The sequence below is a fragment of the Musa acuminata genome, chromosome BXJ3-6 (assembly GCF_036884655.1).
Source record: "Musa acuminata AAA Group cultivar baxijiao chromosome BXJ3-6, Cavendish_Baxijiao_AAA, whole genome shotgun sequence".
NCBI lineage: Eukaryota > Viridiplantae > Streptophyta > Magnoliopsida > Zingiberales > Musaceae > Musa > Musa acuminata.
The window spans coordinates 9323092-9350962 of NC_088354.1; the positions used below are offsets into that span (position 1 = coordinate 9323092).

The window sequence follows — 27871 nt, forward strand, 5'->3', positions numbered from 1 at the left end:
GGTAAACTATCTTTAATGCAACAACAGTTAATTCTCCGATATACATATTGATGTGTGTGTACATATATATTCTGAAAATATAATGTTTATACACATCTAAAAAAATAAAATCATGTCAGACTAATCTTTCACAAAAAGTCTGCAAGAAGAATATTTTCCTTTATTTGCTGATGTTCTTGATAGGCTCAGGGTATGGATCAATCCAGCACTCATCCTTAGCCACTGCTCTTTTCCATCTTCTTTGGAAAATCATTAGTTCAGCGTAAGACTGGCGCCTTATCTGGCAAAAAATGTCGGCCAATGAATAATGCAGTTAAGAAGAGTGACAAGTTTCATAGTAGAGACAACAAGTTCGTATTTAGGGGGAAATAGAAGTAAAAAGTTCAGGACTATATCAGAGAAAAAAGGGAAAGAATGTTAGGGATTTTGTACATATACAAGTTATCCAAAAATATTAAAACATGCTGAAATTTTAGAATCTTCGCAGAGAAATTTGCAATTGCGAGTCAAGGTTTTTAAATCAGTTTATGTCTCAAGAAAATAAAGACATATCAAGTAATGTAGCAACAAGCACATATCACATTATTATTACCAATAACAAAAGAGAAACAATTTCTCAGCAACTTGTTAGTTTTGAAGGATTGGAACATGTGAGAAAATTGATCATTTAGCACCCTACTGGAAAATCTCATGATGAAAACTTTCAAAACTGCAGCTTTGGTACTTTGGGCATTTTTGACTGCAATCCAAAGTCCAAATGGAAAATTATCTCTAGTCTCCAAAAAACAGCAGCTGTATTCAAATCATTACAAAAAGAATTTTTTTCAGATTTAATAACTATTATCAGCAAGATCTTAAGATGCATCAAGAGTTCATGAATGGTAGCTAGCCCAAAAATTCAGAGCAACAAAACAAACAACTTAATCTACAGAAAAAGCTGGGCACTGAATGAATAAATCAGAGATAGGAAACACTTACAGCGGATCTATCATTGTAGCTGGATGATCCAGAAGGCACCTGCAAAATTATGTGTGCAATTAGTTACTCTAGTAGTCAGAATGTGAACTAAAGGGATAAAAATCTACCATTGTTCCTAAGTAAGGCTGCTCTGACTCAGAGGGTGGGCTACTTGTTTCTGCATTTGGCTGAGAAAGACAATAATGCCGATTAGGTGCAAACTGAAATGTGGACTTACGAGAGCATGTGTGTGCTGCGAATTAGAGGATACTTTGGTTGCAAAATGAACATTAATAGACATTTTAGTCACACTGATCAAAGAACACATTTCAAAAAGATCTTATAGTCCATATATGACACATGCAACCTGCTTACCATGTCTCTAGCACTAAGGAAACGATCAGTGCATATGATTAAGAAAAAGAGACCAACATCTGAGCTGTAAGAATTAATTAAATAAAGAGACTAATGTATGCATGTTTATATAGAAATCAATTATTCATGACTATCAAGTGGCAAGAAGGTAGCACCATAAGCCTTAGTAGACAATATTTGCAAGTTAGGATGAACACCTAGTTTATGTTCTCCATGTCAAAAAATAGTCTGACAGACATGAAAAAACTACTGCATAATCAATTTAAATTGGATGGAGGGTGTGATATCAATATTAAACTTCATGCATGCTAAAACTTTCTCAAAAGTATGCACAACCAGAGAAAATGTATCACCATACCTTGTTCTCATCAGAACCCCCAAGTGTTGGGATTCCCATATGAACTATATATTCGCTATCAACCACCCCAATGTTCTTACTCCTATCACCCTGTATAATAATGTTAGATATTAAAAAAATTACAAAAGCTATCACTATGGATGATGAGTACCTGAACACAGTATCCAAGTTTCATGTCTAATCCCCACGCATGAATCAAATCATTCTGCCAAAGGATCACACTAAAATAAGGGCTCAATTTGATCATCTTGTGACATCAGGGATACTAGTATATTGATAGCATGTCATTGAAGCAGACCTGGATCATATTCCACACACAGTGCCATGAAGTTCTTGAGAACACAGGAGCCATCATTTCTACCCACCTGTAAAGGTTTTCCGATTATCAATTATTGCAGACAGAAAACTTGAAGCTGAATTTGAAAAGTATGACAAAAAGATAAAACAGTAAACTCAAGTATTATAGTTCATACAGGTAAACAAGAACAACAGGAACCAAAAAGCCAGAAGCATTTAATAAAAAAGTAGTGAAACAATGCAAGTTTAGGAGAGTCTTATCCAATCAATTAGTAAAGGGTTAAAAATTCTCACCCTGTGCATGGAGGTGCAGTACTATTCTCATAACATCCTCCGCTACTTTTTACCTTGTAAACTCTTCTGTTAATGACAAGTAGAAATGTCTTTGATAGATTAGTAAATTTGCCCGCCCCCCATCCCCGAAAAAGGTGTCAATGACAAAGGCACCATTTTATTCAAACTATGCATACGTTAATCATGGACATTTCAAGATGCTGCTAACAAAATTACACATACGAGACCTGTGTACATCTCCTTTCCTCCCACGTGCAGTTATTTGATGATGAACTTCTGATTTACTGGTGTCCAATGCAGGTTGTGATACCTCCAGCCCTTCCTTATCAATAATGGATATATAACTGCATAAGTTTAATAAATATTTTTTTAATAGCTCATATTTAAGTGAAAAAATTTGACAAAGACATTATGTCATTCAGCTTCGCAGAATGAAAAAAGGACAACAATATTGGTTCTTTTTTGGCTTAAAAGATATAAAAAATAGATTAAAGTTCCAATGAACAATCTCATAAATTTGGTGGAAAGTTCATGAAATTATTGCTAATAAGCGACTAGCAAATTTAAGTAGTATTTACAAGAAATATGTACAACATTCTCATGAAAAAAAGTACTGAATTACAGAGTTAAAACCATAGTACAGCTACATGACAAATTAGATAGTTTAGCTCTTCATCATCTAGCAATTCTCAGTCCACATGGGGAAGTTTGAATTAAAAAGGCAACTTAAGGTCCTTCGAACAAATATTGGTGATACATCAACAAGATAAATGCTCATACCGTTGAGGATGAAAATGTTCGACTCCAAGATCCTCATCCCAAAGAAATATATAATCATACTCTGCAACAATATCTGGATGTAAGAAGCGCTTGGCAAACCACCTGTTGCACATATGTTAGTCAAACATGGTCTAGATCATTGTACAGCTGCCTAAACAATAAAGACCTGATTAATACTTGCAAGCAACTGAGTTCATCAGCAGTACCATTTAGTCTGATTGATTGCAGATACATGTATGGTGCTGTCACTCCATCGTAAGTCTCTCCATTCATCAACAACACCATCATAATGAAAAAGCATTACTGTAAATTTACTGGAAGAGAACTGACAAAAAAACCAAAAATCAGACAAAATAAGCTGTTGAGCTAGCAGTCGCTAGATAATAACATGAGTGAACAGTTCACGTCTACCTTCTCAACAATTTGATTCACAACTTCTTTTTGCTTTATTCCAACAGCCATGGCTAATAAACTTCTGGATGCTCGTTTAGTTTCCTGGTTCAGCACAGGTGCAGATTCTTTTCAGTATAACGTATAATGCTATCCAGAGTCAAATTACATTTACTGAAAGTAGATTGACCATAAAATGATATACAATACAAGAATTACAACATTGAAAACAGAAAGAAAGTGCTAGAGTTTTACTCTGGAGAAACAAAGCACGGTTTAACATTGGAAACACAAAGAAAATGCTAGACATTTAACAAGAAATAAAAGGCTACTATCATCTCATCTAGATGTTTCTTCTCCTATTCATTCTGATAAAATTAGAAATCAATGAAAAGGAAAGTCAGCCTAATTAACTTTAAAATGTAGAGCCCTGAGGTTAGCGATACAATTAAATAGGAGGGTAAGTCCACGGAGTTGTTAACATTTTTTTATACTGTTCCAGTTAAAATAATACTGGTGCTCCTGAAATTGATTGATTTTGCTCCATAAATAACAGGTCACAAGGACATACTACTGATAGACCTCAATTCAAAACGAGAAGTAAAGATGTGGTAAAAATTAAATGCACTACTCAAGTTTCTTAAGCAGCATCAATATTAGCATATTGTATCCTTCGTTTGTCTTGAAATAAAGGCCAAACGACTGCTATGCGATTCGTTTATGAAGTCCAACAACTAGCTTTAAGGTTTAAGAAAATAGCAGTTGAAATTTGAACAAACTTACATTGGATGTGTGTCAATCAAGAGCTTACTTAAATAATATAAAGTCATGCCAACAATACAAACAGTATAAGATGAAGCACATTGTGGTGACTTCAAGCCATCAACTTCCAGCACAAAGTTGCATGTGTAATTTATGACACCATCCTGCACTTTGGAGTTACAAATTCAGCAAAAGTGAACCCCATGAAAACTTCGAAAGCTCCAAAATTCAGTCAGCCACATGTGATCCACTCTGCCTTGTCCAACACATTAAAACTACAGAAGTCATTATATGATTTCAATTTCAATCAATTATGTTGATAGTTTTCAATAAAAATGCACAAAACCATCAAACACTTAATGTCTGTAAATTAACACCATGTTGAAGCTGACTGAGACTAGTTGCTAACCAAAATACACAATCCATGTAAGTTGAATGTTTCAGTCCGTATTTAGTAACTATGGGACAAGTACATTTACCTTTGTCTTTGAAGATTGTGATAAGCCGCAAATTGGCCGCATTTCTAGGTTTGATGTTCTTCTGATTATACCTTCCGGCAATGGTTCACTTCCAGATGGTTTGCATTGGATCTGTAGTTGTAACATGAAATACACAGTTAATCAACACAACTGCTAAAAGATAACCAAAAAGAATGGCATATGATAGATTTATAAAGCAAGCAATATGCGAAAAAAATATAACCTTGCAGGATATCATTTTTGCATCGTGCAGAGATGCTGTCGTTCTCCATCCTGATGATACTCTCTGCATATATATACAATGTATCCACATGTATTACTTTTATACATTAATGCTACAACAGTTCCAAGACAAACGGGTACCATGTGACTGTTGTTATTGGGAAAAAATGAGTAATAAAATCGAAAAAGAGATGAACATTAGAGGCTGCATGTGAAGAAGAAAATACAATTGTACCCAATTTATATCAAGACGGACACTTAACTGACAGGTAAACTACTGTAGTTACTAATAATACCAGGTAAAAGTGTGAAAAAAGAAACATACGTGCTTATAATGATTAATCAACGATGGACTTCCAACAAGTAGAGCTATGCAGAAAAAAGAAGCCACAAGAGATAATCTGCATATGTATGCTCTCTTAATTGCAGGATCTGTCAGCAGCGGTCTCTGTGAGAAAAGATTAGACAGCTTCAGGCTAAAGAAATCTTTTCTTACTTTTAAAATCTTTTGTTGCTAAAGCAATAAATAACGCAAAAAATATCAAATAAAACCCTATACTTTTACTTCGCAATCAAATAATAGTCGTTTTCCACTAACCATTGGGTAAACATTATAAAAAACAAAGATCAGAGATCCACTGACGAACAAATAAAATAAAATAAAATAAAACCTAAGCACATCCTCTTCAAATTGGAGTAATCATTTGCCAAATCCAAAAAGTTGGCCCTTCATTGCCAGAGAAAATATAATACGGACACCAGGCTGAGAGATAAACATGATTTAACAGCTACCCCAGTCTCTCAAAATGCCAATGGAAATATTCTTGGAACGAAGAAGACTACAAGAACAAAAAAACTTCAAACCACCGGAGACTTACGAAACTGGGAAGCTTCATCCTGGCCAACCAAGATCCAACAGATACCTGGACAACAAACAAAACCCTCCTACACAAGTTGAAATGGAGAGACATTTAACCCCAACAACAACAGAATCGTTCGCTTAAACAGTAAAAGGGCTCGGAGAAGAAGTAAGCTTACGGTCAAGACCCTCCTCACGGAAACGAAGGGGAACAGCTGCTCCTCGGACGTGCAAGGCGGTGGTGACGTTGGCCAATCGCTTGTTGTTTGTGGGTATCGAGGACGGACTCGTTGGACTGACCAGTTGTCCGATCAGAGGGCCGAGGGGTAAAGCCGGGCACCCAAGCAATTAATTCTCGCCAAATCCGCACTTTTGAAAAAGCGGGAGCTTCAATTACGGATATACCCTTTCTATCATCAGTCAAATTACTCGGTCTTCTCACCTCTGTTTCCGTCTTGCCCGCTTCTTTTTCCGTGTGCGGCTCGAACTTGGACTCAATGTTTGCCGCGTGGACGCCACGTGGCATGTGAGAGGCCCCTCCACCTGAACATTTTAACTCCCACGCAAACATGGCCCCAGCCACGTCAGTCAGGACGGGGACAAGACGAGAAGTCTAGGGAGGAATAGGACACGGAGCATTTCCGATGATTTGGTCATTTCAAGAGCCACATCACTTTGCACGCGTGAAAGCATTGAATGACACTGACTGCTCCAGCCCCATCATCGTGCCTTTGATCACAAAACATGTAGCCCGAAATGGATGGAAAAAGACACGGCCTTTCATGGCTTTCAGAATCGGTGCTGTGATAGGAAAGTTAGAAGAGCCCACACGCAAAGTGATCCGGCCGGCTATCATGTTTGTTTAATAGAACAGCAAACATGTCCCAGATTCCGTGAGTGCACAAGATTAAAAACCTACATCGACCGATTATCCATCAAATATTAAGTAGGAACGCTAAACGCTGTCGCGACTGGGAAGAAAGAAAAAGAAACTGGTCACACGCTATCTATCTATCTGACTGCAAACTAAAGCTTGGACGGTGTAGAGCAGAACGAATCACAGAGATGATGAGTTATACCAAATACAGATGTCCAACAAATAAATAAAAAGGGAACGAATGAGATTGTCATGTAAACCTTGTACTGGTAAACACCTTAGCAACGTTGCCATACAACACCTGCCCAAAAGTATTCGAGTGAAGAAGTTGGGATAATTTCAAGTACAAAGCTGTGTGCTAAAACAATTGGGGAGAAAGAAAAAGAAATTGGCCTCGCATATATGACACCCACAACTTTCGCTCGCCAACACTCTGCTCTGAAAGTATACCTCATCCCCAACCTGCAAACTAAAACTTGGAGATTGAGAATAACAGGGCCTTCTCTCCTCCTAACTCATCATCATCACGGTTGACCTCTGATTAAAACCCTTAGCTTCTACGCACGGTGGAGAATGTTTAAGAAACCACATTTCGGATCGGGTGAGCTGGCTTCGAAAATCATGTTCGATACAGAATCTGTACATCATGGGGAATAGGTTCCATCACGATCAACCAAAGCCGAACCCTTCATTAGCTTCATGGATAGCTAGAAGTAGCCTCTCCTCCAGCTGTTCTTTGGAGGTATACTCAGGCAGGTCTAATTGGTTAAAGCTGCAACAAGTATAATGTGGAAACAAAATCATGTCATGTTAACAATGATCAGATAACTGAACACAGCACTACTGCTACATGGTAGAAGACCACACCTAAGATTGTCGCTGATTAAGTTCTTGAAAAACAAACAGCAGGAACAAGCAATTCATCGAGGGAGATAATGATTACTCCATAACCAAAAGGGACTTAAAAATTAAAACAAACCTGAACCACATCATTCGGATTGAACAAGAGAGTTCACATCAGGGCAGTCTCAGCTGGTGAAAGGATGTTTCCCCTGTCTAGTTAATTTCAGTCCAACCACAGTCACTGATAAACTATCCCTGATCCACCATTTAGGAATCGGCAAATTGCTACTACTACCTGCCAACTTATCCCAACTTTGACTCGAATGAAATGTGCACGGGTGAGAGATTTCCATAACTGGATTGGATACACACACCCACCCAACAAAATTGTAAAATGGTATTAATCGTTTTCTACTTGGTACAAAAATAAATGTCCCATATTTTAAATGAAGTCAGGAGATGATACTCATTAGTAGCTTTAAAAAAATCATGTAATTGGTTTTTTTATACTGAAGAAAAGAAAATATTTAAGACCTAAAATTGCTTAAACTCTGGCTCAGTTTCAGTCTGCTTACTTTTTAAAGTTACTTTATACAGAAGATAGAAAAGGCTTACCAAGTATGAGCTGAAGGCAGATGGTGGGGGGTGCCGTATGCCTTGTGAATCTGAAACCTCTGTGAGCCTGAGATTCCTTGAAGAGCACTAAAACCTTCCAATGGGACCTGGTAGAAAATAAATAGCAAGATATAAATAAAAAGGTAAACAAGTTGAGAATATCTTAACTATCTAAATGTTTGTTAGACAGCTGCTAACCAAATATAAGATGAACTATATAAAATGAAAAAGCAGCTAAGCTATTAAAATAAAAAGAACCAAATGGGAAGGACAAAAGTAAGTTGACGAATCTCATGAACTGATGACATCACAGTATACAGATATTACCAATCACCTGGTACTTCTAACCATAGAAAATAATAATTTCAAATAATAAAATTAAATAATAATCACCTGGTACTTATAAATAATATTTATACTTGACATATGCAAGGTCTAATCTATACGAGATTCTGATAAGAGTGCAATACATGTTCAACCTTGATATGCCAATAATATATATAGAAGCATGGCTCAAATTTTGGTTAAGAGGACCATACCAATAGTTAGCTAGATAGGTACGAGTCCCGATACATACAATATTAAGAGCAAAAGGATGAGGAGGAAGAGGGGGGGAGCAGGAGGAAGACGTGCCACCAACCAGAAAGGCTGGAAAAGCAGTACCATTACGCTTGGAAAGGTATGGCATAACCAATATACCATAGTAATTCAAACCATGGAACAATGTCAAAACTAAAATGGTGGAGAATCATATTCTCTTGTTTATCATTTTGAACCCTAAGAAGTTATAAATACCTATAATCTGATTAGATATACGAAAATACAGGCTTATGCTACAAGGAACGGCACATGGAGGAGGCTAATGCCCCATGAACTAGCAACAAGGGGACGTTGCAATGCCCCAGCTCTGGGGTTGGCTACCATGAGCCAGCAATTTAAGCAACTTACCCAAACAAGCTACCCTATGCATTTGTCCGCTATTGCTTTTAAGTGAATTGTTATTTCATAGAATGTATAGATAAGATGTTCAGGGAAAGAAAACCACCTTGGAGGTGCCTGTGACAAATTGCAAGAATCGAGCTTTATCCTCCTTGCTGAAGCCCTGAACGACTTCCCAGAACCATTGAATTACAGGGGACGCATTACTGTATCCAGAGTACTCAGTATTTGCCCTCAAGTCATCCACTGTCAGGAGTTAAACAAAGTCTATAAATGAGAAATAAAATAACAGATAGAATGTAATTATCATACAAGATGCTGGCTCGAACACTGCAAAAACATATCTATTAGCAACTCACAATCAATATCTGGAAGTCCACTGATTAATAATTCCAGCTCTTTATCATTGAAGATAGATATTAAATCCCTAGGTATCAATTCAGTAAAACCTTCCATAAATGCATTGATTTGAGGCCTAATCGCAGTTGTTAGCAAATGTTCTGCTACACGATCAACATATTCATGTTTGTTTTCTTCAGTGACCCTGATATTTCGCCCACCAGGAATCAACTCACAATCAGTCACCTACATAACCAAAATGTCAGAACATATATACTATATAGTACTAAATGAAAAATAATAAAGCATAATTTATTTGGGATACTAGGAGATTGTGAGACATGATTTCAAATTGCAAAAAAGATGGAGTATAAGATAGATTGAAAGAAAATCCATTATCTAACCACAAGCCTAACAGATTTAGAAAAGTGCGAACACCTACAGCTTCTCAATGAGACAATGAACACATTAACATATGCAAGCACACAATAAACACAGAATAAGCTGGAAGAATAAATATTCATAAGGGACATTATTACCAAGTCCTTTACAAGGCATCTTGAGCTATCTTTTGTTGCAAGCATGTGAATATAATTTAGGGATCATTACATAAAAAAGAAGCATATACAAGTCAAATTTCAAATTACATGTAATGGAAACAAAATCTAATAAGGAAAAGAATGAAGATAATGGATGATCACCTTTTAATTCACAGCAAGAAATCACATATTTTATCCATTGAACTTCTAATATGCACATCACTAGTTTATGTAATATGTATTCAAGATAAGACCCCAAGAACAATCAACCATTTCATGCATTTTGTTAATTGTCTAGTGACTTAATTTAGTAGTTTAAGCAGACAGGTTTCTGAAACGAACTGCTTAGAAAATATCTATGCTACACCATCTTATATGTGTGCCTCTGTTAAGATCACGCAGGAAGAAACCACAAGCAAACACATACCTCTGCCCTTTCATACAATATCAGCTTTTCTTCATCAGCATCCATGCTGAAAGTAACGTCTAAAACATCACTTATATCATTCTGCAACAGAAAATTAACAGAGAGAAAAACAAGTATTGAAATACTCATGAAACAACAAATATGAGCAAAGATTTGCAGACAATAAAAGAATCAAGAGCTTCAAAATTCATATCAAGTATAGCATACCTCAAGCATCCACTTCAGGTTCTTATAGTAATCAGGATCAACAGCCTCAATGTCATGATAAGTAACCTTTACACCAAGGATGTGTTTGTAGAACGATCGGGTGAAATGGACATCCAGGAGCTGACTATCAAAGAGTGCTTTACCAACCTGGAGAAAAATTGGGAATGTTTATAAACCACAGACAAACAAAGTGGTATGGGAATATATGCTAAAAACGAAGAAACAACCCACCACTCGTCCAACAAACTTGAAATACGAAAGATGTTCTGTCTGGTACACAGAATTGGGATTTGGCTGGAATGTCGATTCATTGCCGACCGTTGTGAAAAGCAGAGCACCCTTATCGAAGATTACACGGGAAAGCAACTGATACCATTCCCGAGTGAGCCCACCAGCATCAATGCCTTCTTCTCCTTGAAAATGCACAGTCAGTTTTCCCTTCAAATCGTGTGGTGACCGCATTCGCAATTGATTATATGAGTCCTCCAGTATGTAGGCTCTTCTCACCGAAATTCTAACTGGACTGTGATGATGATCATGTTGATGTTTTATTTTTGAACGAAAATGAGCACGTTTGTTGTCAAAATCAATGAAGCGGGGAACTTTGAGCATGAGAGAAAATGACTTCTCAAGCAAACCAGGATTCTGCCGAATAAATGAATTTAACAACTTCCTGTGTTTCTCTAAAAACCTAACAGAAACAACATGCTTTTCATCAGTGCTTGAAGATGCCCCAGATGACTTCTGCCCACCAGTTGGTGTTGTAGTTTCTTCAATGTCAGTTGTTGTGGTAGCAAAATCTTGAACTGCTTCATATTGACCAGGACGAAGTTTCTCACATGTTACAAAGAATGATTCTATGTATGGCAAGATGTTCTGGGCGCCAGCAGGTAGTGGTGGCACTACACCTGTACTTGTGGATGCAAGATTTCCAGGAGAAGTCAAATCTGATGGGGTTTCTGAAGAAATCTCAATTTTGCTTATACAGTTGCTCAGCTCTAGCCACAATGGTTCCAGTGCAGCATTTATATCCCACACGTGAGAAAGAGCATCAGTATGGTCTTTCTCAGGGTCCTTTTCATGTAATGCAGCAACAAGGGAGCTCAAGGCCTGCAAAACTCGCAAGATCGCAGTCCCATTTGTAGAAGATGAGCTGAGAAGAGCTTTTTCAGCATCCTCATATGAGTTCAGTTCATTCATTGCACAGACACTCAAGCTTCGCACTGAACTGACAAGCTCTGTAGTAAACAAACGGCAATATGTTGGAGCACTAGCTACCATCTTTTTTAATACCTCAGCCACAAGCATGTATGCATTATCTGACAATCTGCAAATTAAAAAAAGTTGTAAAAAACAAACAAGAATAGAGACAGCTTAACAAAAAGAGAAGTAAAATCCTTGGGCAGGGGAAAGATAAAGGTTGGTGTAGCAAAAAATTTGGATGTTATTCCATAAATTTGTATGTCATGTCAGAGAAGCATACGTGAAACCTGGCAGCACACACTGCAAAAAAAGAACATAGCAGATAAGGTATATAAGGAGTAAAATAAGGGTGCTGGGAACAAAGACAAAGATAGATGCCATAATGGCCTGCTGGCAACCACAGCAGATCCCCAAAGCATACAATTTGGTGGACAAATAGTCCTCAGTACTCCAGATAGCACATCAGCAGAAGTTGACTGGATAACAAAATATTTTACCACTGAGAGAAACTTCTTGTTAAGAATATAAATCAAAACATGTCTCATCTGCAGGCTTAGATGAAATGAATTGACTAAAGATATAGTACGGTATCAAAGCAAAAGGTTCTGTCTTCAAAACTTATCCATGCAACACACACACACGCATAAAAACCAATCAATTCAAATTCCGCATATGTTGGGTCTGGACCAGTCTGCCACCTACACTTGAGTGTAGTGTCAAGAATATAAATTGTACAATATCTCACATATGAGCTTAAGCTTTTAGATGAAATGAAATTATCAAAAATTTAAGGCTTTTTTACAGCATAGTTAATGCAAGAACTTCATAAAATGGCCAATATTCATAAGAGTCAAGCCACAATTATGTTGGTTAAATTTTGGTTAGTGAAAACATCAGATTGTCGAAAAATAAAACAAAACTTGCTAGAAAAAAAGAAAAAAAAATAAGACTGAAAAGCTGATGATGAAACATATGGAATACCATCCAAGCAGGTACCTACACTTGATCAAAGTAAGATCTTAAACTGGCAAAAATTAAACAGAAAATTAAAATCTTAAAAAAGAGAAACAATTAATAACTACTTGAAGACCAATATACAGTGAAAGACAAAATAGTTTAGTAGTCCAAATCTTTGCTCTGATCTGTTTTAAAATCCACATACGGCACCCATTCATGCAACACATTATTAAAGATCACAAAATATAAGAGACAAGATTGGAGGAAAAGGCATGGACATAAAAGACCATCCTTAAACATGAGAAAACTAGATGTTCGAAGAAACAGTAACCAGAGAAGGAATTATCAATAAGTCATCATATCTTTCATAAACATAAGACCATTATTTCCTGTCTAGATCATAAGACTGCCAGAAGAGCCTTACAGGAGCACACGAAAAAAAGAATAGCTACATATGATCTTTTAGTTCACTGTTGTCCACCTTGTAGACTAGGACTGACATATTTAGGGGGACACCAATTGGTGGTCTTTTGTCTAGGAAGGATAAACATGTAAATTCAATTGTCCAGCTACAGGGTACCAATAATTAGACCCTTTCTGTCATCAAATAACAAAGACAGTGAAATTCATTGCTCAAAATAGTTTGGAATATCACATACAGATCCAGCCATGGTTTGTCTCCATCATTAACTCAGAAGACTACCTAGTTAAGACTTAAGAGTTAAGACAGACTCCAATCTAACCAAATTACACTGCATATTCATATATTTGAAGGAACACCCACAATCACCATCAGCAAACTACAGGCAAACTCTGACGCACAAAAGAACAAAATATGGATTCAACTCAACCAAACACTTGTGAAGTTTAAGAGCAATTTAAGAAAAAGCATACAAGTAAATCAATGGCCCAATCACTCTTTATTAACTCATATAAGTGGACATTAATTACGGTTTCTTTAGAAAGCACCTTCCAGCTAAAAGCATGTTGTGAGAAAAAAACAGGCTTTTTAAAGTATGGCCACAGTAATTAATCGTTAAATGCATCATTTAAAAGTGAATAAAACAAGAAGAAAAAGGGAAGGACTAAGTCATACCCTTCACGTGCAAGCAATGAGCATAGAAGTTGCAGTTCTCCTTCTGGGATGCTCAATAAAATGTCACTTATATTGTTCATGATGTTTGCACCTGATGTAGAAGGCCTTTTGGAATCCTTGTCTGTAGTAGATTTGACATCCTCTTCAGCAGAAGACCGGACAGCATCAGCAGTAACATGTGTGTCTTGCATGGTGTTTTCAGGACCAGATGATTGCTCAAGAGAAGCTCCAGGTTTTATGGATAGATCAGTGTCATTTTCACCATTTACAATAATGACTTCAACAAGGTTTAGCAACTGAAAAGATAAAGGTACAGTCATAGGTGTCGATTTTTGAAACAGCAATAAGTTCGCAGCAGTTGTTAGTTGTACCTGTTCGAGATGTGCAACACTTCTCATGTACAATGGCTGACTCAAGAGACTTAAAAGCAACACAATGGCAAATGCTCGTCTCTCATCTTCAGGTTTATCTTCTTCCATGAGAACACCTTTTCCACGTGCCTGATCCGATGCTTCCAGAACACATGTAGATCGACAGGGCAATTCAAGATGGAGTAAAAGTTTAGACACGTTCAGATGGTTTCGTGCCAAGTAAGTCAGAGTTTCCAAAATACGCCGAGACACCAGTGGGGGTACTCCTGCATATTTACAGATATTTGATGAACATGAAGAACAATTATAAATCAAAAAAATAATTTTATGCTTAGCAAAACATGACATAATTAATCAACTAGTTAGTGTGAGGGGAGATTTTGTTGTACTAAATGAAACAACATGTAGTGTAAACTACATGAGAATCACCAAGTCTACAAAAAGTCCCTGACCACATTATCACAATCAGTCCAATATACTGCTGAAGCTAAAACATTACCTCCATTAAATTGAGGACGGGAGTATGCAACATAACTCTGGCATCCATACAACCGAAATGGCGATTCAGCAGAATCAATTGAATTGTTAACAGATCCTCCTAGATCAAGCATTAGCATGTCCATTAAAATTTTCACCAAAGAAGTTCTCGTTTCATGATGGGTACACAGATTCAAGAGAAGCCTCTGTAATTGACCTTTGTACAATGGCTGCAACTCACAAGTCAAATCGTCAATCAAATAAACATTGTATAAAACACCAAGACAAACAAGCAATTACCTGAACAATACGCAATAGTCTGATCATTGCTTTTAGATCATCTGTATCAACTAGAGGCACACCAGCAGTTTCAATCAGTTTGCCAACTGCAGATCTACGAACAGCAGCCTCGACATTTCGGCCTAGAGTGGACCCAATTGCTTCACCATGCCTAGAAGACTCACCCCGACGATTTCTAGAACTCATGCCAAAGAGTGTGCCTCTATGGGCAAATCTTTCACGCAACATGTTTGCTTCGGCAACAAGTGCAGGAGTTAGTGTGGCCAAGAGAGTATCTGGTGATGTGAGAAGCACCTGAAATGACAACGTTTTGGGCATCACATGGATGAAATATGACATTTAAAGAACATGATTACAGATAACAACAAATAAATCAACAGCTAAATTTTGTAATAAAAGCTTGAATTTCTAACGACAGGGCTGCACTAAGCTTACCTCCTCCCGAATTTCTGAAGGAAGTGTAGCAATTATTGAAACAGCATCCATCTCAACTGGTTGACCTTCCAATTGTTGTGATTGCTGTCGTCTTTGAGCACGTTGTTGTGCTAGGACCTCTTCCCTAATATCAGGAGGAAGTGCAGCAAGAAATTCAGGATCAATATCTCCATCAGCTTGAGGTTGCTCATTCAAAGTCTGCGCCACCTGATTCTGTCGTGAGGAAAGAACTTCAGCTCGTAATTCCTCCGGAAGAGCCTCCAAAAATGTAGGGTCTATTGTGTCAGTGTTGACATTTTCATTTGGTTGCGGCTCCACATTTAGAGCATTCTGATCAGTTTCTTGGTTTTGATGTTGTGGAACCTCACTAACACTTTCTAGAGATGTATCACGGGCACTTCCTGGCATTGCATTTCCAGAAGACCTTCTCGGCCTAGCTGGTGGCTGCAAATCACCCAGAGGCAGCCTATCCACAGGACCTTGCCTATCTCCATCATCATGTCCATCAACACTTCCTATTTCTACTTCCAAACTGCGAAGGCTTTCCCCCAAAGTTGCCCCACTACCACTGCTTGCTTGGCTCACAGCTTCTACATCTCGTACAACTGCATCACTCCGTTCGTACTGCATCTCAGTCCCTTGCTCACCTCCACCAGCAATGCCTGTGTCTTGAAGTGGATCACCATTGGTTGATCCAACACCACCATTTCCAGAACCATCTATCACTTGTGAAGGAATAATAATATTTTCATTATTCTCAGAACCTCTTACTTCAGCTTCTTCCCTAACTTCCACTTCTGACATCTGCAACTGGTTGGGTTCATGTTTTTCTTGTGGACTGTTAGTCGGCATATTTCTGTCAGATACTTGGACAGGAGTAGGCTGCCTTAATTGGGAAACAAGTAGTTCTTCAATGCCTTGCGGCACTGCAGGAGCACTAGAGGTACCACGTTGATGGTTATCGTCTGACCACATACTAAAACGATGTCCATGTCGTCCGTTTCTCAATGATCGGAAGATAGCATCCATTCTGTAAGAAGTATTTTCATGATTTCTATCTGAGAAAGCTATATCCACGGCATTCTCTGAAAAGCAAAATCTGAAAATGTAAGCATGTGATGCCTGAAGTACTTTTGACAGATTGGTAACTATTGGTATTACTGTCTGCTAAAGTAGGAAACCAGCAATGGATGAGAAAATTCATGTAGAGATGAAAAGGTTAAACAACAAACAAATGAGGAAATGGATATGTCACCCGATTGTCTCTAATTAAGAGAACTATGTAGAACAAAAAGAATAAATATAAAACCAACAATAAAGCAACACAAGAATCGGATATATCACCTGTCTGTCTTTGGTGAACAAGATGTCTAAAAGAAGAAGGCTCTTCCAATAGTGGATGTTCAAGATGAAGAGCAGAATGATCACCAGTTCTTCCAAGAAGATTGTAAATGGATGTTGTACGCCCTTGACGTCTAGAACCAAATATGTCAGGCATTGCAGCAAAATTGTCACTACCAAGAACTTCAATGTGATCGAAAACATTTATCCCACTTATACCCTCTTCCAATCTGAGTATCACACCATCATCTTCCTCATCATCGTCATCCTCTTCTTCCAAGACATCTTCATCAAATTCTTCATCATCAATCTCATGGTCATCATGATCGGTGTCAGGATGAGACATCTGATGGACTTCATCTTCCTCCAAGTCATTATTTTCCTCATCATCCTCATCATCTTCCTCATCAACTTCACCTTCATCCCCTGACATATCTTCATCATCATCTTCATCACCCATACCATCTTCCGCATTTTGGGGTATATCAAATCTAATTTCCACAGTTGAAACACCATTCTCCAAGCCAATGCCATCTTCAGAAGCTTCACGCATGAAATCATCTTCGGCTTCACGAGCAAAACCTCCATCCAATTCCCGGTCACGGTCCATGTCATCTATAACAGAATCAGAATTTCCTGAAGTTTGGACAGCATTAAAAGCTTCCCTTTGGTCAGCCACCACTTCTGCATGATCTGGTTGGGATGTTGTTTCCAGGGCCTCAAACCTATCACCATGATAATTAGATGAACCTACTTGTTGCTCATTAGAAGCAAGCCTCACGGGGTTGTCCTCCTTTGCAGAATTAATGTATGCAGAATGAACATGTTCCTTGGTCACCAACTCCAACACCTTGATAATTCCTGTAATGAGCTTTGGTGAATCAGAATGGTCCAAGTCTAGCACTTTAAGAGTCCGACTTAGAGAGCGAACAAGCCCAACATCAATAAAAGTAACTGAAGCTTCTGCTGAGATATATGAACCAGTTGGCGAACGAGCAGCAAGGATATCATTAAGTAGATCAACAAAGGGATGCATACGGTAATCAGCTGCCCTACATTGACTAGATGAGTCAGCAAAGTCATTGAACACATAAGTAATTTCAGAAAAAATCCTTCTACGTCCTTCTGCAGAGCGAACGGAGGATGCCACCAAAAGTTGATTAGCTCTAGTAGCTAACTTATGCCTCCAATCTCCATCAGTTTTCTTATCTTTCTTGCAGATTCCTGGGTACAGGAGAAAATTATGAAGAATGTGATGAAAGATCCCCCCACTGCTATTCCCACATAAACCCCTTGAAGGAGCACGGAAGCCACTGAGTTCAGCATCTCTTCGAAGCAACACATGGATTGATGAAGCATAAGTCAGAAGAATCTCTGTCAACAACTTCACAATAAAAGCACTTTTGGCAAGAGAGGCTAAAGCCTCCTGAGTAGTAACTTTGCTATCTTCAGATGAAACAGCAGTGATTTTTCCTTTTCCTTTAGCTGACGTGGAGTCAATATCCATGTCTGATAGTGATGGAACACCAGGAACAGAATCAGTTTGGTGATCAGCTTCTGAAGGAGGGACAAATTTCACAATCAAATCCAAGAGATATTCAATTACACTTGTAAAACTCTGAGGAGATTTTCGATGAGCTTTAGGGTTCTTTGTGTTCAAATCTGGTGATTTACCATGTCCACTTCCCGGGGCCACTGGGACCACTTCTACTCCAGTAGTCTTGTCATCACTAGCTGGTACTTTGTCTTTCTCGGCTATTTTCTCCCTGTCTATTGCCTTGGATTTTTCCTTCTCACGATCTTTCAACAGCACAATATTAGGCCTGTCACCTATCATCTCAATCCGGCATACAGCTTGTGCAGCTTTCAGAAACACCACAGGGTCCCTGGAAATAACAATAGCTAAGTTTTGAACAAAAGTTCGTGGTGAAACTCTTGCATTTGAGTGTCTATTTGCTGCCGCAATGAGGCTGTGGCGTATTTCCAATTCCATGGCTTGCTGAAGAGTATGAGGGTCTTCCAAAATGTGACGGATAATGGCAGCTGCTACATTATTGAATCCAGGGAACAAGCTGCTGGTAGGCAAACTAAGCAAAGCATGCAAACCTCCAGCATCAAGAAAACTAACAGCAACTGAATGTACTTTAGTTAATGTAGAACAGAGCTGCAGCACCACATGCATTGTCTCAGAAGGTAATCGATTCTGTATACATCTGCAGCATATTTCCAAAAGCCTCCTCTGGTCCTGCATATCCAAAAATCCAACAGTTGATCCGAAAGAAGACTGTAAATCCTTTGTTTTCTTCTCATCAATCACAATGGAATTAGGGTTATTAAGATTGTCTTTTTTCAGTTGTTCCAAATTAACTATTCCCGGAGTCATCTTAGGATCCAACTGAAGCAGCTGATCAACAGAAAGCAAGCATGCAGTCACCCACTTTGAAACTTGCAGTTTTCCATCATCAGAAGTGCCCGGATTCCAACCAGAAAGCAGGTCCAAAGCAATCTTTATTAGGCCAGCCTGGGAGGCAACTTCCCGTGCCATAACATCTTCATGGAGAATCAAAGCAAGGACATGAAAAAGTGCAGACAACATACTTTCACTTAATGGAGTTGATGCTGTACAACAATGTTTGACATGATCAATGATATGGGAGAGAACCTTCTGCCGGTGCTGACCATCATTTTGTGAACAAATCATAACAAGCAGATTCCTGACAGGGAATGCTAATTGTTCATTCACCTGCAGGAGTCTAATGCATGCTGATAAAATGTCATCAACGGGAGGCAATTGAACAGCTTCCTCCTCCTGGTCAGCATTACTAGTGTTTACTGTTTCATCTTCCTTTAAAGATGTAGCTGAGTTTCCTAAGGACATGGCAACAGCTCGAGCAAGTTCATCATCCTCTTGTGGTTCTTCTGGATGTGAAAACAGCCAATCAGTTGCAATCTCCACACTATTTGTCCCAACCTGTCTCAGTGCTTCTTCTGCCCTGGCACGAGAAAAGCCCATCTCTACAATCAATGCTATAGCTGATTCATCAGGTGGAGGACCAGATAAGTGAGCTTCTGTGTTGCCACTGGCATTTCGAACCTCGACCCCAATGTAAATATGCCTCATAATAGAGATCATTGAAGTAATAAACTCCAAGTTGCATTCAGCAAAGTGAGGATGGGTCCAAATGGGAAGTACAGCCTTAAGTACCTTAGATTGAAGCACCCTTACAAATGCCTCTGCATCTTGAGGAAATGAAATGACATCGTTTGTGATAGGTTGCTCAAGCAACTGCTTCGTCGAGGAAGACAAGATGAAAGATGATGTGGCTAAGTGGTCCAGTAGTGTGCCATAACTAGCTAAAGGACCACATATCCATGAATTATCTGATTCTTCTTTCTCTTCTTTGTGGCATTTATCATCCATATCCATTGGCGAAGCTGGCACCCTGTTGACTGTGAAAAGCAACTGGCTTGTAGCTTCAAAAGTGGTTAAAATGACCTGAATAACCCCATGTCCAAAAAAGAACTTTACCATTATGGGGTTGGAAGATTCTGGCCTGTCTAATAGAACTCCATTAATAAATTCAATCACTTTGCCAAGATATCGACATTTTGTGGAGACAGAGACCTCACTCTCCATATTAGAATTCCCCCCAAAATTCAAGTGTCCCAACACAATGGAGGCAACTGTATTGATAACAGACACAATAGAAGGAGAAACATTTACAGAATTGTTCTCGCGGCGCAAAGTAAGCAGCATGGCTTTTCCCAGCTCCATAAACAGATGGTTAATATGATAAGAGAGTGACCTCATCATCTCATGACATAAAGAATGATAAGATTTACGTTTGTCCTCTTCTGTTTTGCTTGCAGCACTTGAGTCTAAAGAATTAGAAGGCCGGGATCGGGAACTGGAAGCAACTCGTAACGCTGAATAGCCATCTACACCATATCTATGTGACCCAGTAGCAGCTCGGCCAAGGTCACGATATATACTAATGAGGTCAGAAACTTGAGACTCTATGCTCCACCCAGAAACTCTTCGTCTAAGTAATGGATCAAGATACTGCCTAAAAGAATTGATCCTTTGCTCGTCTGAGTCGACCACCCCAGGGTCTACATTTACCTCATTTGAAGAGGAATCATAATCTCTTTCGATCTTTGAATCTTCGAGAAAGGCAATCTGCCACAGGACTTCACGATGCACACACCCGATATCTTCTAGTACATCCCTGCTAGAATCTCCAAATTCAGTGAGCAATGCACTCATCCAGCGGTTATCTTTAGAGGAAGCAAGGAAAAGGAGAAACTCAACAACAAAAAGAGAAGAGAAGATTTCACTATCCTGTGTAAACTTAGTATCCTGCAAAGACAAACCAGAAACTGAACTAAATCCATTCAGAGCTTTCTTTAAATGCTCCCTGAGAGAGGCAGAAAATGCACGTGCAAGGGGTGCAGAATGATGCTGAGTAAAGCCCTTGAAGACCACAGTGCTATGCAAAGCAATCGGCATCCCATCTGATGACTGTGTGATGCTAGGTCGTTGAAGAAGTCTCAACAAATTTTCTATACCCCCCTTCTCCACAAACATTCTACAAGTTTCAGAATTTTCCATTGTTCGATGAACTAATACCATCACATGGAAGATGCATAACTGCTCAAACTGCTCATCGCTGATGCCGTCTGTAGCTAATTCCATAGCTCTCACCAAATCATGCCCTTCATTTGCCTTTTCTTCAATATCAGTTTCCATGGCAGTGTTCTCATCCATAACCACTGTAGTTTCTTTGCATTTCTCTTCTCCCATGGAGGCAAGATTGTTAATAATTTCAATTATTATCTCAATGCCAATACCTCTTAGTGAAGATACATGCCGAAGAAGCTCCTCAACAGCATTTGCTAAAAGAAGAACACCTTCATTCATTGCTAACAAATATTTCCTTGTTGTGAAGGTCTCCACCAAAAATCGCAGTGCACCAGTCTCTTTAACTGCCTCCAATCCTTTAGCATTAAGGCAGATGGCACCAAGACCATTGGGAACACATATAAGTGCTTTTGAGGAAGGAAGGATCCCAGAAATCACTGATGATAAAAATGATTCCGGGAGACCAAATTCATTCAGAACAGGAAAACAAGTTGGATCCTTGTGAATGATCTCACTCATAACAGTTACTGCAGAAAAATAAATGTCCCCTCCAAACATGCTTACATTGTTAAATATCAAGGATAAAGAAGCAAGCAAGGAGTTATGGTGAGAATTCTGAGTCCTTGTCTCATTTGCTGGAGAATATGTGGCAGAACCCAGTGTCTTAAGCAAAAACTTGATAAGGCGCTTCTGTGAATACAGATGATCTTCATCAGATTTTAACAGATCAGGTGATATAAGTGTGTTACTATTAGCTTCACCTGAGCCAATAATTCTATGAACTTCAATCTGCAGTCTCTGAGCCAAAAGTTCAATGCCACCTAAATCTTTAAATAGAGATACAGCTGGGCTACTATACTCCATCAGCTTCTGCAAGGTTTTGACCGCAGAAGAGACAAGATGAATATGTGCTGGATCAGAGTCTTGTAAAAGAGGTAGAAGTGGGGGAACCATTCCTGACCCCCTTAGAGCACTACCAGAGCTTGAAGACGATAAAACATGAAGTAAGAAAAACTGTAGAAGAGCATCAACAAACACTGGCGTAGAATGATCATTGGGGTTGCTAAGTGACACAATAGCTTTCTGAAGCACATTTAGCAACATCATACGATTTCCACCAGCAGATATAATACTTGAACCACTCAAAATTCTAGCCCGTTCATGCGATGACGCATATGCTGCTAACTGTGCTCCTAAGGCAAGCATAGCAAGTGCCCTTATAGTTCCAGGAACTGATTCTTCAGAACGAACAAGCCTGATCAACTCATTTGTGTACTCGGGTTCATTTGCAAAGAAAGACATAAGTTCATCATGAGCATCATTTGATTGTACCAGAACAATGAAAGCAAGAATGCTGATCCTGCTATACAGTCTGCATGTTCTGGGAGAGCGGAAGGCATGTGCATACCTAATTCTTGTAAGCAATGAAAATCTGTGTGCTAGAGGTACGTCATATTGGTCAACACACTGCTTCAAAATGCTCAGATCATCCTCCTTTCTTGTATGCAGATCTGGAATCTTTATGACACATAAAATGGATGACTTGCTCTCTTCAATAGTAGAAACCATATTGTATTCATAATGGAGAGTAGAACCCAAACGATGCTGGGTACCATCACAATTATCACCAATATCTGAAGGGAACAAGCACAATCCTTCATGCTGATTCCTCTCGTTTGCCACAACACATGAATGTAAACCCAGGCCTTCTTCTTTGCTTCCCCAGCCCTGTGCTAGAGACAGAAGACGACTATTCAGAGAGCCACAACCAATCAGTTTCCCACCCAGATGCATCTTGGATGGATTTATCTTCACCAAAGCCGAAAGAGTCTCCAACGTAGCTATAATAATATCTGGATCTACGGATGCAAGTAGAAGCTTGAAGTGCTGATTCAGGAACATGATTAATATGTCAGTAAGCAAAGTGCAAATGGATTTGCTAAAATTGTGGATATAACTTATCCTCTAAATAATTTGGAGCTTCAGATTTACCTCTAGACCTCCAAACGAACTTTTGTTCTGGCAATTTTCAAAAATAATTTGCATGACTCTTAAGATCTGCATCACTGAATGTTTGGGAAACGGATCTTCGTCTGACATATGGTCCAACAAAAGGAGGTCTTTCCTACAAGAAAGGTATGTCTTGAAATATGTATCAAAATGCACAAAAAGCGGCCTCCAGTGGTTGAAATTTCCCTGAAATGAAATAAAAAACTAAGATTGGAACAAGCAAAGCATCCATGAAACATCTACTGGATATTAAAAACACCACTGCACCTTTTTGAACTCCCAACGGAAGCCTGAAAGAGGTATAGCTATATCATGTAATGGGCTCTTAATCACCCTATCGATGAAAGCTTTAACCTTCGGAGGCTGCAAATACCAAATAATAACATATTTAAGACAAATGATAATCTAAAAAAGGTTCAGAAAAACATACAGTTAAAAGTTGATGTATCGAAAGAAAACTCAAATTCGTCATTTACATGTCCTATAGACACATCAAATCAAATATGTTCCAGTTTATGGCACAATGCAGAAGACTTGACTCTATGAATGCTACTTCTCAATTACAAACCAGTGACCAGTTGAAACAGAACTACAAGCAGGAATATGTAATTAACATCAGAAACATGACAACTTGTGTCCAAATGAGACCAAGAAAACTGAAAGCACCAAAAATGTATTGATTTCACATAATAGTCCAAAATTTCCTGTTTCTGATAAAAAAATATCACAAAACTGTGATGAAACAATAAAAATATCCTAGAATATATTACAAAGAAATAGACTGACACCACCCGTACCATTTCGGCCCAAGGTTATGAATATCAATACCAGTAACCATACAAGAATTATTATCAAACCAATATGTATCAACTAGTATGGTACACCACTTCAGCAATGCCAACAATAACATATTCAAACAATTGCTTAGTATGTTGGTACAATATACTATTGGTACACCAGAAGGTCCAATTGCTTAGTATGTTGGTACAATATACTATTGGTACACCAGAAGGTCCAGAACAACTATTATGCAATCAGAAAGGTAGAACAAATATGACATTAGAAAATCCAACTAGCTTCACAGAATCCATGCAGAAGAGATTCTTTGGTGCTTTAAAATTGATGTTTGGGGACATTTGAATATTACATACAACTTATTATAAGACCATCAACCACCAAATATATATTGCATTATTCATTCAACCTGTTAGCTTATATTATTCTCATCTGACAATTTCTTTGTAAGTTTGTTTTGTTTAATATTCCTCTAACATTTTTTACACTGAAATTTAGTACATCTCTGAGTTGAAAAGCCAACCCAACAAGCAAGTGAAACATCCCCGACAAACAACTCCAGGAATGATACCAAAAAGTATTATGAATTTCCAATATGAATATGTTCTCTAGCAATTAGAAATGATTAAAAATGTACCTGATGCAATATAACTATCAGATAATTTACAAGAGCAGAGATAACTAAAAGCAACACTAATGCAACTCAACCCCATTACTCAAACTAAACCCAAACAATACACATTGGCTATACTTTTTCGTTATGTGAAAAAAATTAAACTACAATACAGATTAACACATAGCATCAGAAGAATCAAGAAGAGTGGCAGCAACTAGCACAAGGAAATCCTAACATTATAACTATTTATGAACAAACATATCATAACGTCACTTGGCCAGCGTATCCTTAAATATGTATTTCTACAATAGTACAGCACATTGAGAACCATGAAATTGTGCAAAAGAAATACAATAGTATTTACAAGTTGCTGTTGGGATATACAGTCAAAAAGAAATGGTGAACCAGTGACATAAACCAATATAAAATTTAAATGCATGAAACAAATACAGTTTCTACAGGGAGAAGACGGGGAAGATGAAAGAGTGCAGTAAAATAATAATAAGAGTTATTATCACTCATAACTTGCCAACCAGGAAGTTATACATGACAGCAAATCATATTTTGAACATCAAGTAAACCAAGTCTGCTGTATAGTAGCTCATATAGTTACTGTAGATATTAGTTTGGAACCTATCACTTGAATTGTTTGTGGAAAGGATATTAATCATTTATCCAACACAGGATTCAGAGAGATGAATATCTTGAGGATTATTTACAAGCTTAACAATAGAGGAGCTAGTTTAACAGCAAAATCCTAGAAGGATTTCAGGCTTGGTTGCACCGTTTTCTTGGACATCATGATGAAAGCAATTAAGTTAAATGATTGGCATGCATCAGAAGCATACTATAAACTAAGAGAATGCATAAACCAAAAGTGTAATCAAATACAAATAAACTTCCTATAAAAATTTCAATGTTTATAACCACGAAAAACTGTCTTAGGATGACAAAGTAGCTAGAATTAAACCTCAAACAATGTAGCAAAGCTAAAAACAATAAAATGATCATTCAGTATGGAGATAGTTTTTCATGTAAAAGTTTGTGGCAGAAACCAATAAACATATAATGAAAAACAAAAGAAATCATCTGGAGCATTATAAACATTTCCCCATCTAACAGATTAATAATGTGATTATTAGAGTTTGGGATGGATGGCCAAAAAACATGCAGGCTTGACCATGGTTGATAAAAAATTGATACCCTTGGATTTTCTATTGAAGTTGACCTAAAAAATTTGAATATTTCAGAAAACAAACCATGTTTTTTTTACTCAAATACTTGAAAATAACTATAAAATGTTGTACGCTAAGTATCTTATGCATTAAACATAAGTATAAACACTTGTAACTTTTTTTTTCCTAAAAAGGATATTCAACCATAAAATTTAAAATAGAACCCCATGGTTTCCATCAGACCATCTTTCACCAGGAACTCACATAACAAGATCCTATTTTTCTAAATACCCAATATAATAGATGATGTGCTTCCTCTGAAAATTCCTTCCTTACTATACAATATACATTAACTAGCATGGAAATACATATGACACGAGCTTCCATCTGATAGCACCATTTACCTTATTTCAGGTAAATAGTTGAGTTCTTCCACAATTTACTAGCATCTAACACACACACACACACACACATAATGCTTTGGTTCAAGTAGCACAAATGGATGTATGTTTCCTACTCCTTTGACTGAAGTAATAATTGTTAATCACCATGGCTCCCCCTGTTCAGTTTTTGTTCAATTCTGAAATACTATAACTACTTGATCTTCTTCTATCACAAAAAAAGGGTAGATGAACTAGGTCTGCTAGGTCTGTATCCTATAAAAGAAATTCCTAATGAAGCACACAACTCAAAAACATATCATAACTTGCATTTTCCTTCCAGTTCCTTATGCACTATGTATGTTGTAATAACTAATAAGTACCAAGCAAGTAAGCTAGGTAAGAGCTGGGTGGAAGCATAGATAAAGAGGTCATTGCTTGAGCACCACGATTTTACAAACCCAGAACAAGGTTCTCACTTGTCTTCTATCTTTTTTCCCTCCATCTTATCATCTTAATCGATCCTAAGACCAACATGATAACTCAAGTCATTTCTTCTTCTCTCTTTTCTTCTTATGCCAAAGAAGACATAGATAATGAATGATATAGCTTCAACTCTGATACATACGTGAAATGGTCCATCCAACACATCTAATTACAAAGGTGGAAGCCAGAAGAATAACAGAGTTTAAACGACGGAGTTACTTCGTTATTTTGCAGTACCAAATCACAAAAGTGGAACACCAAAAATAGTACCAATTTTTGTTACTTTGCAGTTAAGCAAATCCATTTTTGACTCGTACTAAAATCATTCATCACAAAATAGCTACGACAGCAAAAAACACAACCAAGAAAAGGGCAAGCACAAGATACGCCATCGCGATCGACAAAACAGGAAAACAACGTAAGAGACGAGTCTATCGTGTATCCCCATCTAAACGACTTCAAGCACTGATCGCACTCCACGATCGACAACTAAGAATCAAACATCGAGAAAAACAAAAAGATACCCCATCTGATGACGGAAATTAAATTGGAACACCAAGAACGAAAGATAAGAAGGGGTTTAATCCAGGGAGAACTCACGGGCTCGGACTCCAATTTAAGCACCGGCGAGACGGACCTCCCGCCGGATAAGATCTGCTGCAGTCGCAAGGGCAGATTCGACCGGTTCCCTGCCATCTCGATTCCAGCCTCTCCCCTGTTTCAGGAACCTGGATCCCCCACAAGCACCCAAAAATCAACCTAAAAATCCAGGATAAACGGCGACACAGATCGAAACCCTATCCATCTAAACAGATTATCCAAAAGATCAAAGTCCACGAACCTGTGATTAGGTCGATGAGCAAGGAGGAAGAAAGAGAATCAACGAGCGTGTCAAAGAGATAAGAAGCAGGGCGATGAAGCATACACATCGAATGAAAGACTTGGAAAAAGAGAGCAGAGAGCGATGGAAAGAAGGAGAGAGAGAGTGGAGCCGAAGGAGAGGAAAGGAGACGCCACCGATAAAAGCC

The 27871-nt window shown here is 38.2% G+C and overlaps 2 protein-coding genes across 4 annotated transcripts; both read right to left on the minus strand.

Moving 5' to 3' along the window:
• Nucleotides 1-41: 41 nt before the first annotated feature.
• Nucleotides 42-6094, minus strand: LOC135640664 (uncharacterized). 3 transcript variants are annotated; one of them, XM_065155343.1, is made up of 16 exons: nt 5953-6091; nt 5793-5859; nt 5240-5362; nt 4916-4978; nt 4693-4803; nt 3473-3556; nt 3268-3386; nt 3062-3163; nt 2509-2625; nt 2282-2347; nt 1989-2055; nt 1842-1895; nt 1691-1780; nt 1086-1145; nt 979-1017; nt 42-280 (listed from the first exon to the last, which is right to left on the minus strand). In XM_065155343.1, the coding sequence occupies exons 2-16, from the start codon at nt 5808-5810 to the stop codon at nt 161-163; spliced, it is 1233 nt and encodes a 410-aa protein (XP_065011415.1). In that variant the 5' UTR covers nt 5811-5859; nt 5953-6091; the 3' UTR covers nt 42-160. The 3 variants fall into 3 exon arrangements, with proteins under 3 accessions (XP_065011415.1, XP_065011417.1, XP_065011416.1); XM_065155345.1 differs by lacking the exon at nt 5793-5859 and having other exon boundaries at nt 5953-6094; XM_065155344.1 differs by lacking the exon at nt 5240-5362.
• A 779-nt stretch (nt 6095-6873) lies between these two features.
• LOC135639538 (E3 ubiquitin-protein ligase UPL1-like) lies at nt 6874-27871 on the minus strand. Its single transcript, XM_065153329.1, has 17 exons — nt 27685-27871; nt 27444-27571; nt 23659-23754; nt 23374-23577; nt 16743-23268; nt 15399-16483; nt 14964-15257; nt 14686-14893; nt 14187-14452; nt 13816-14111; nt 10791-11886; nt 10560-10706; nt 10353-10433; nt 9407-9632; nt 9154-9293; nt 8109-8215; nt 6874-7422 (listed from the first exon to the last, which is right to left on the minus strand). The coding sequence occupies exons 2-17, from the start codon at nt 27537-27539 to the stop codon at nt 7320-7322; spliced, it is 10971 nt and encodes a 3656-aa protein (XP_065009401.1). The 5' UTR covers nt 27540-27571; nt 27685-27871; the 3' UTR covers nt 6874-7319.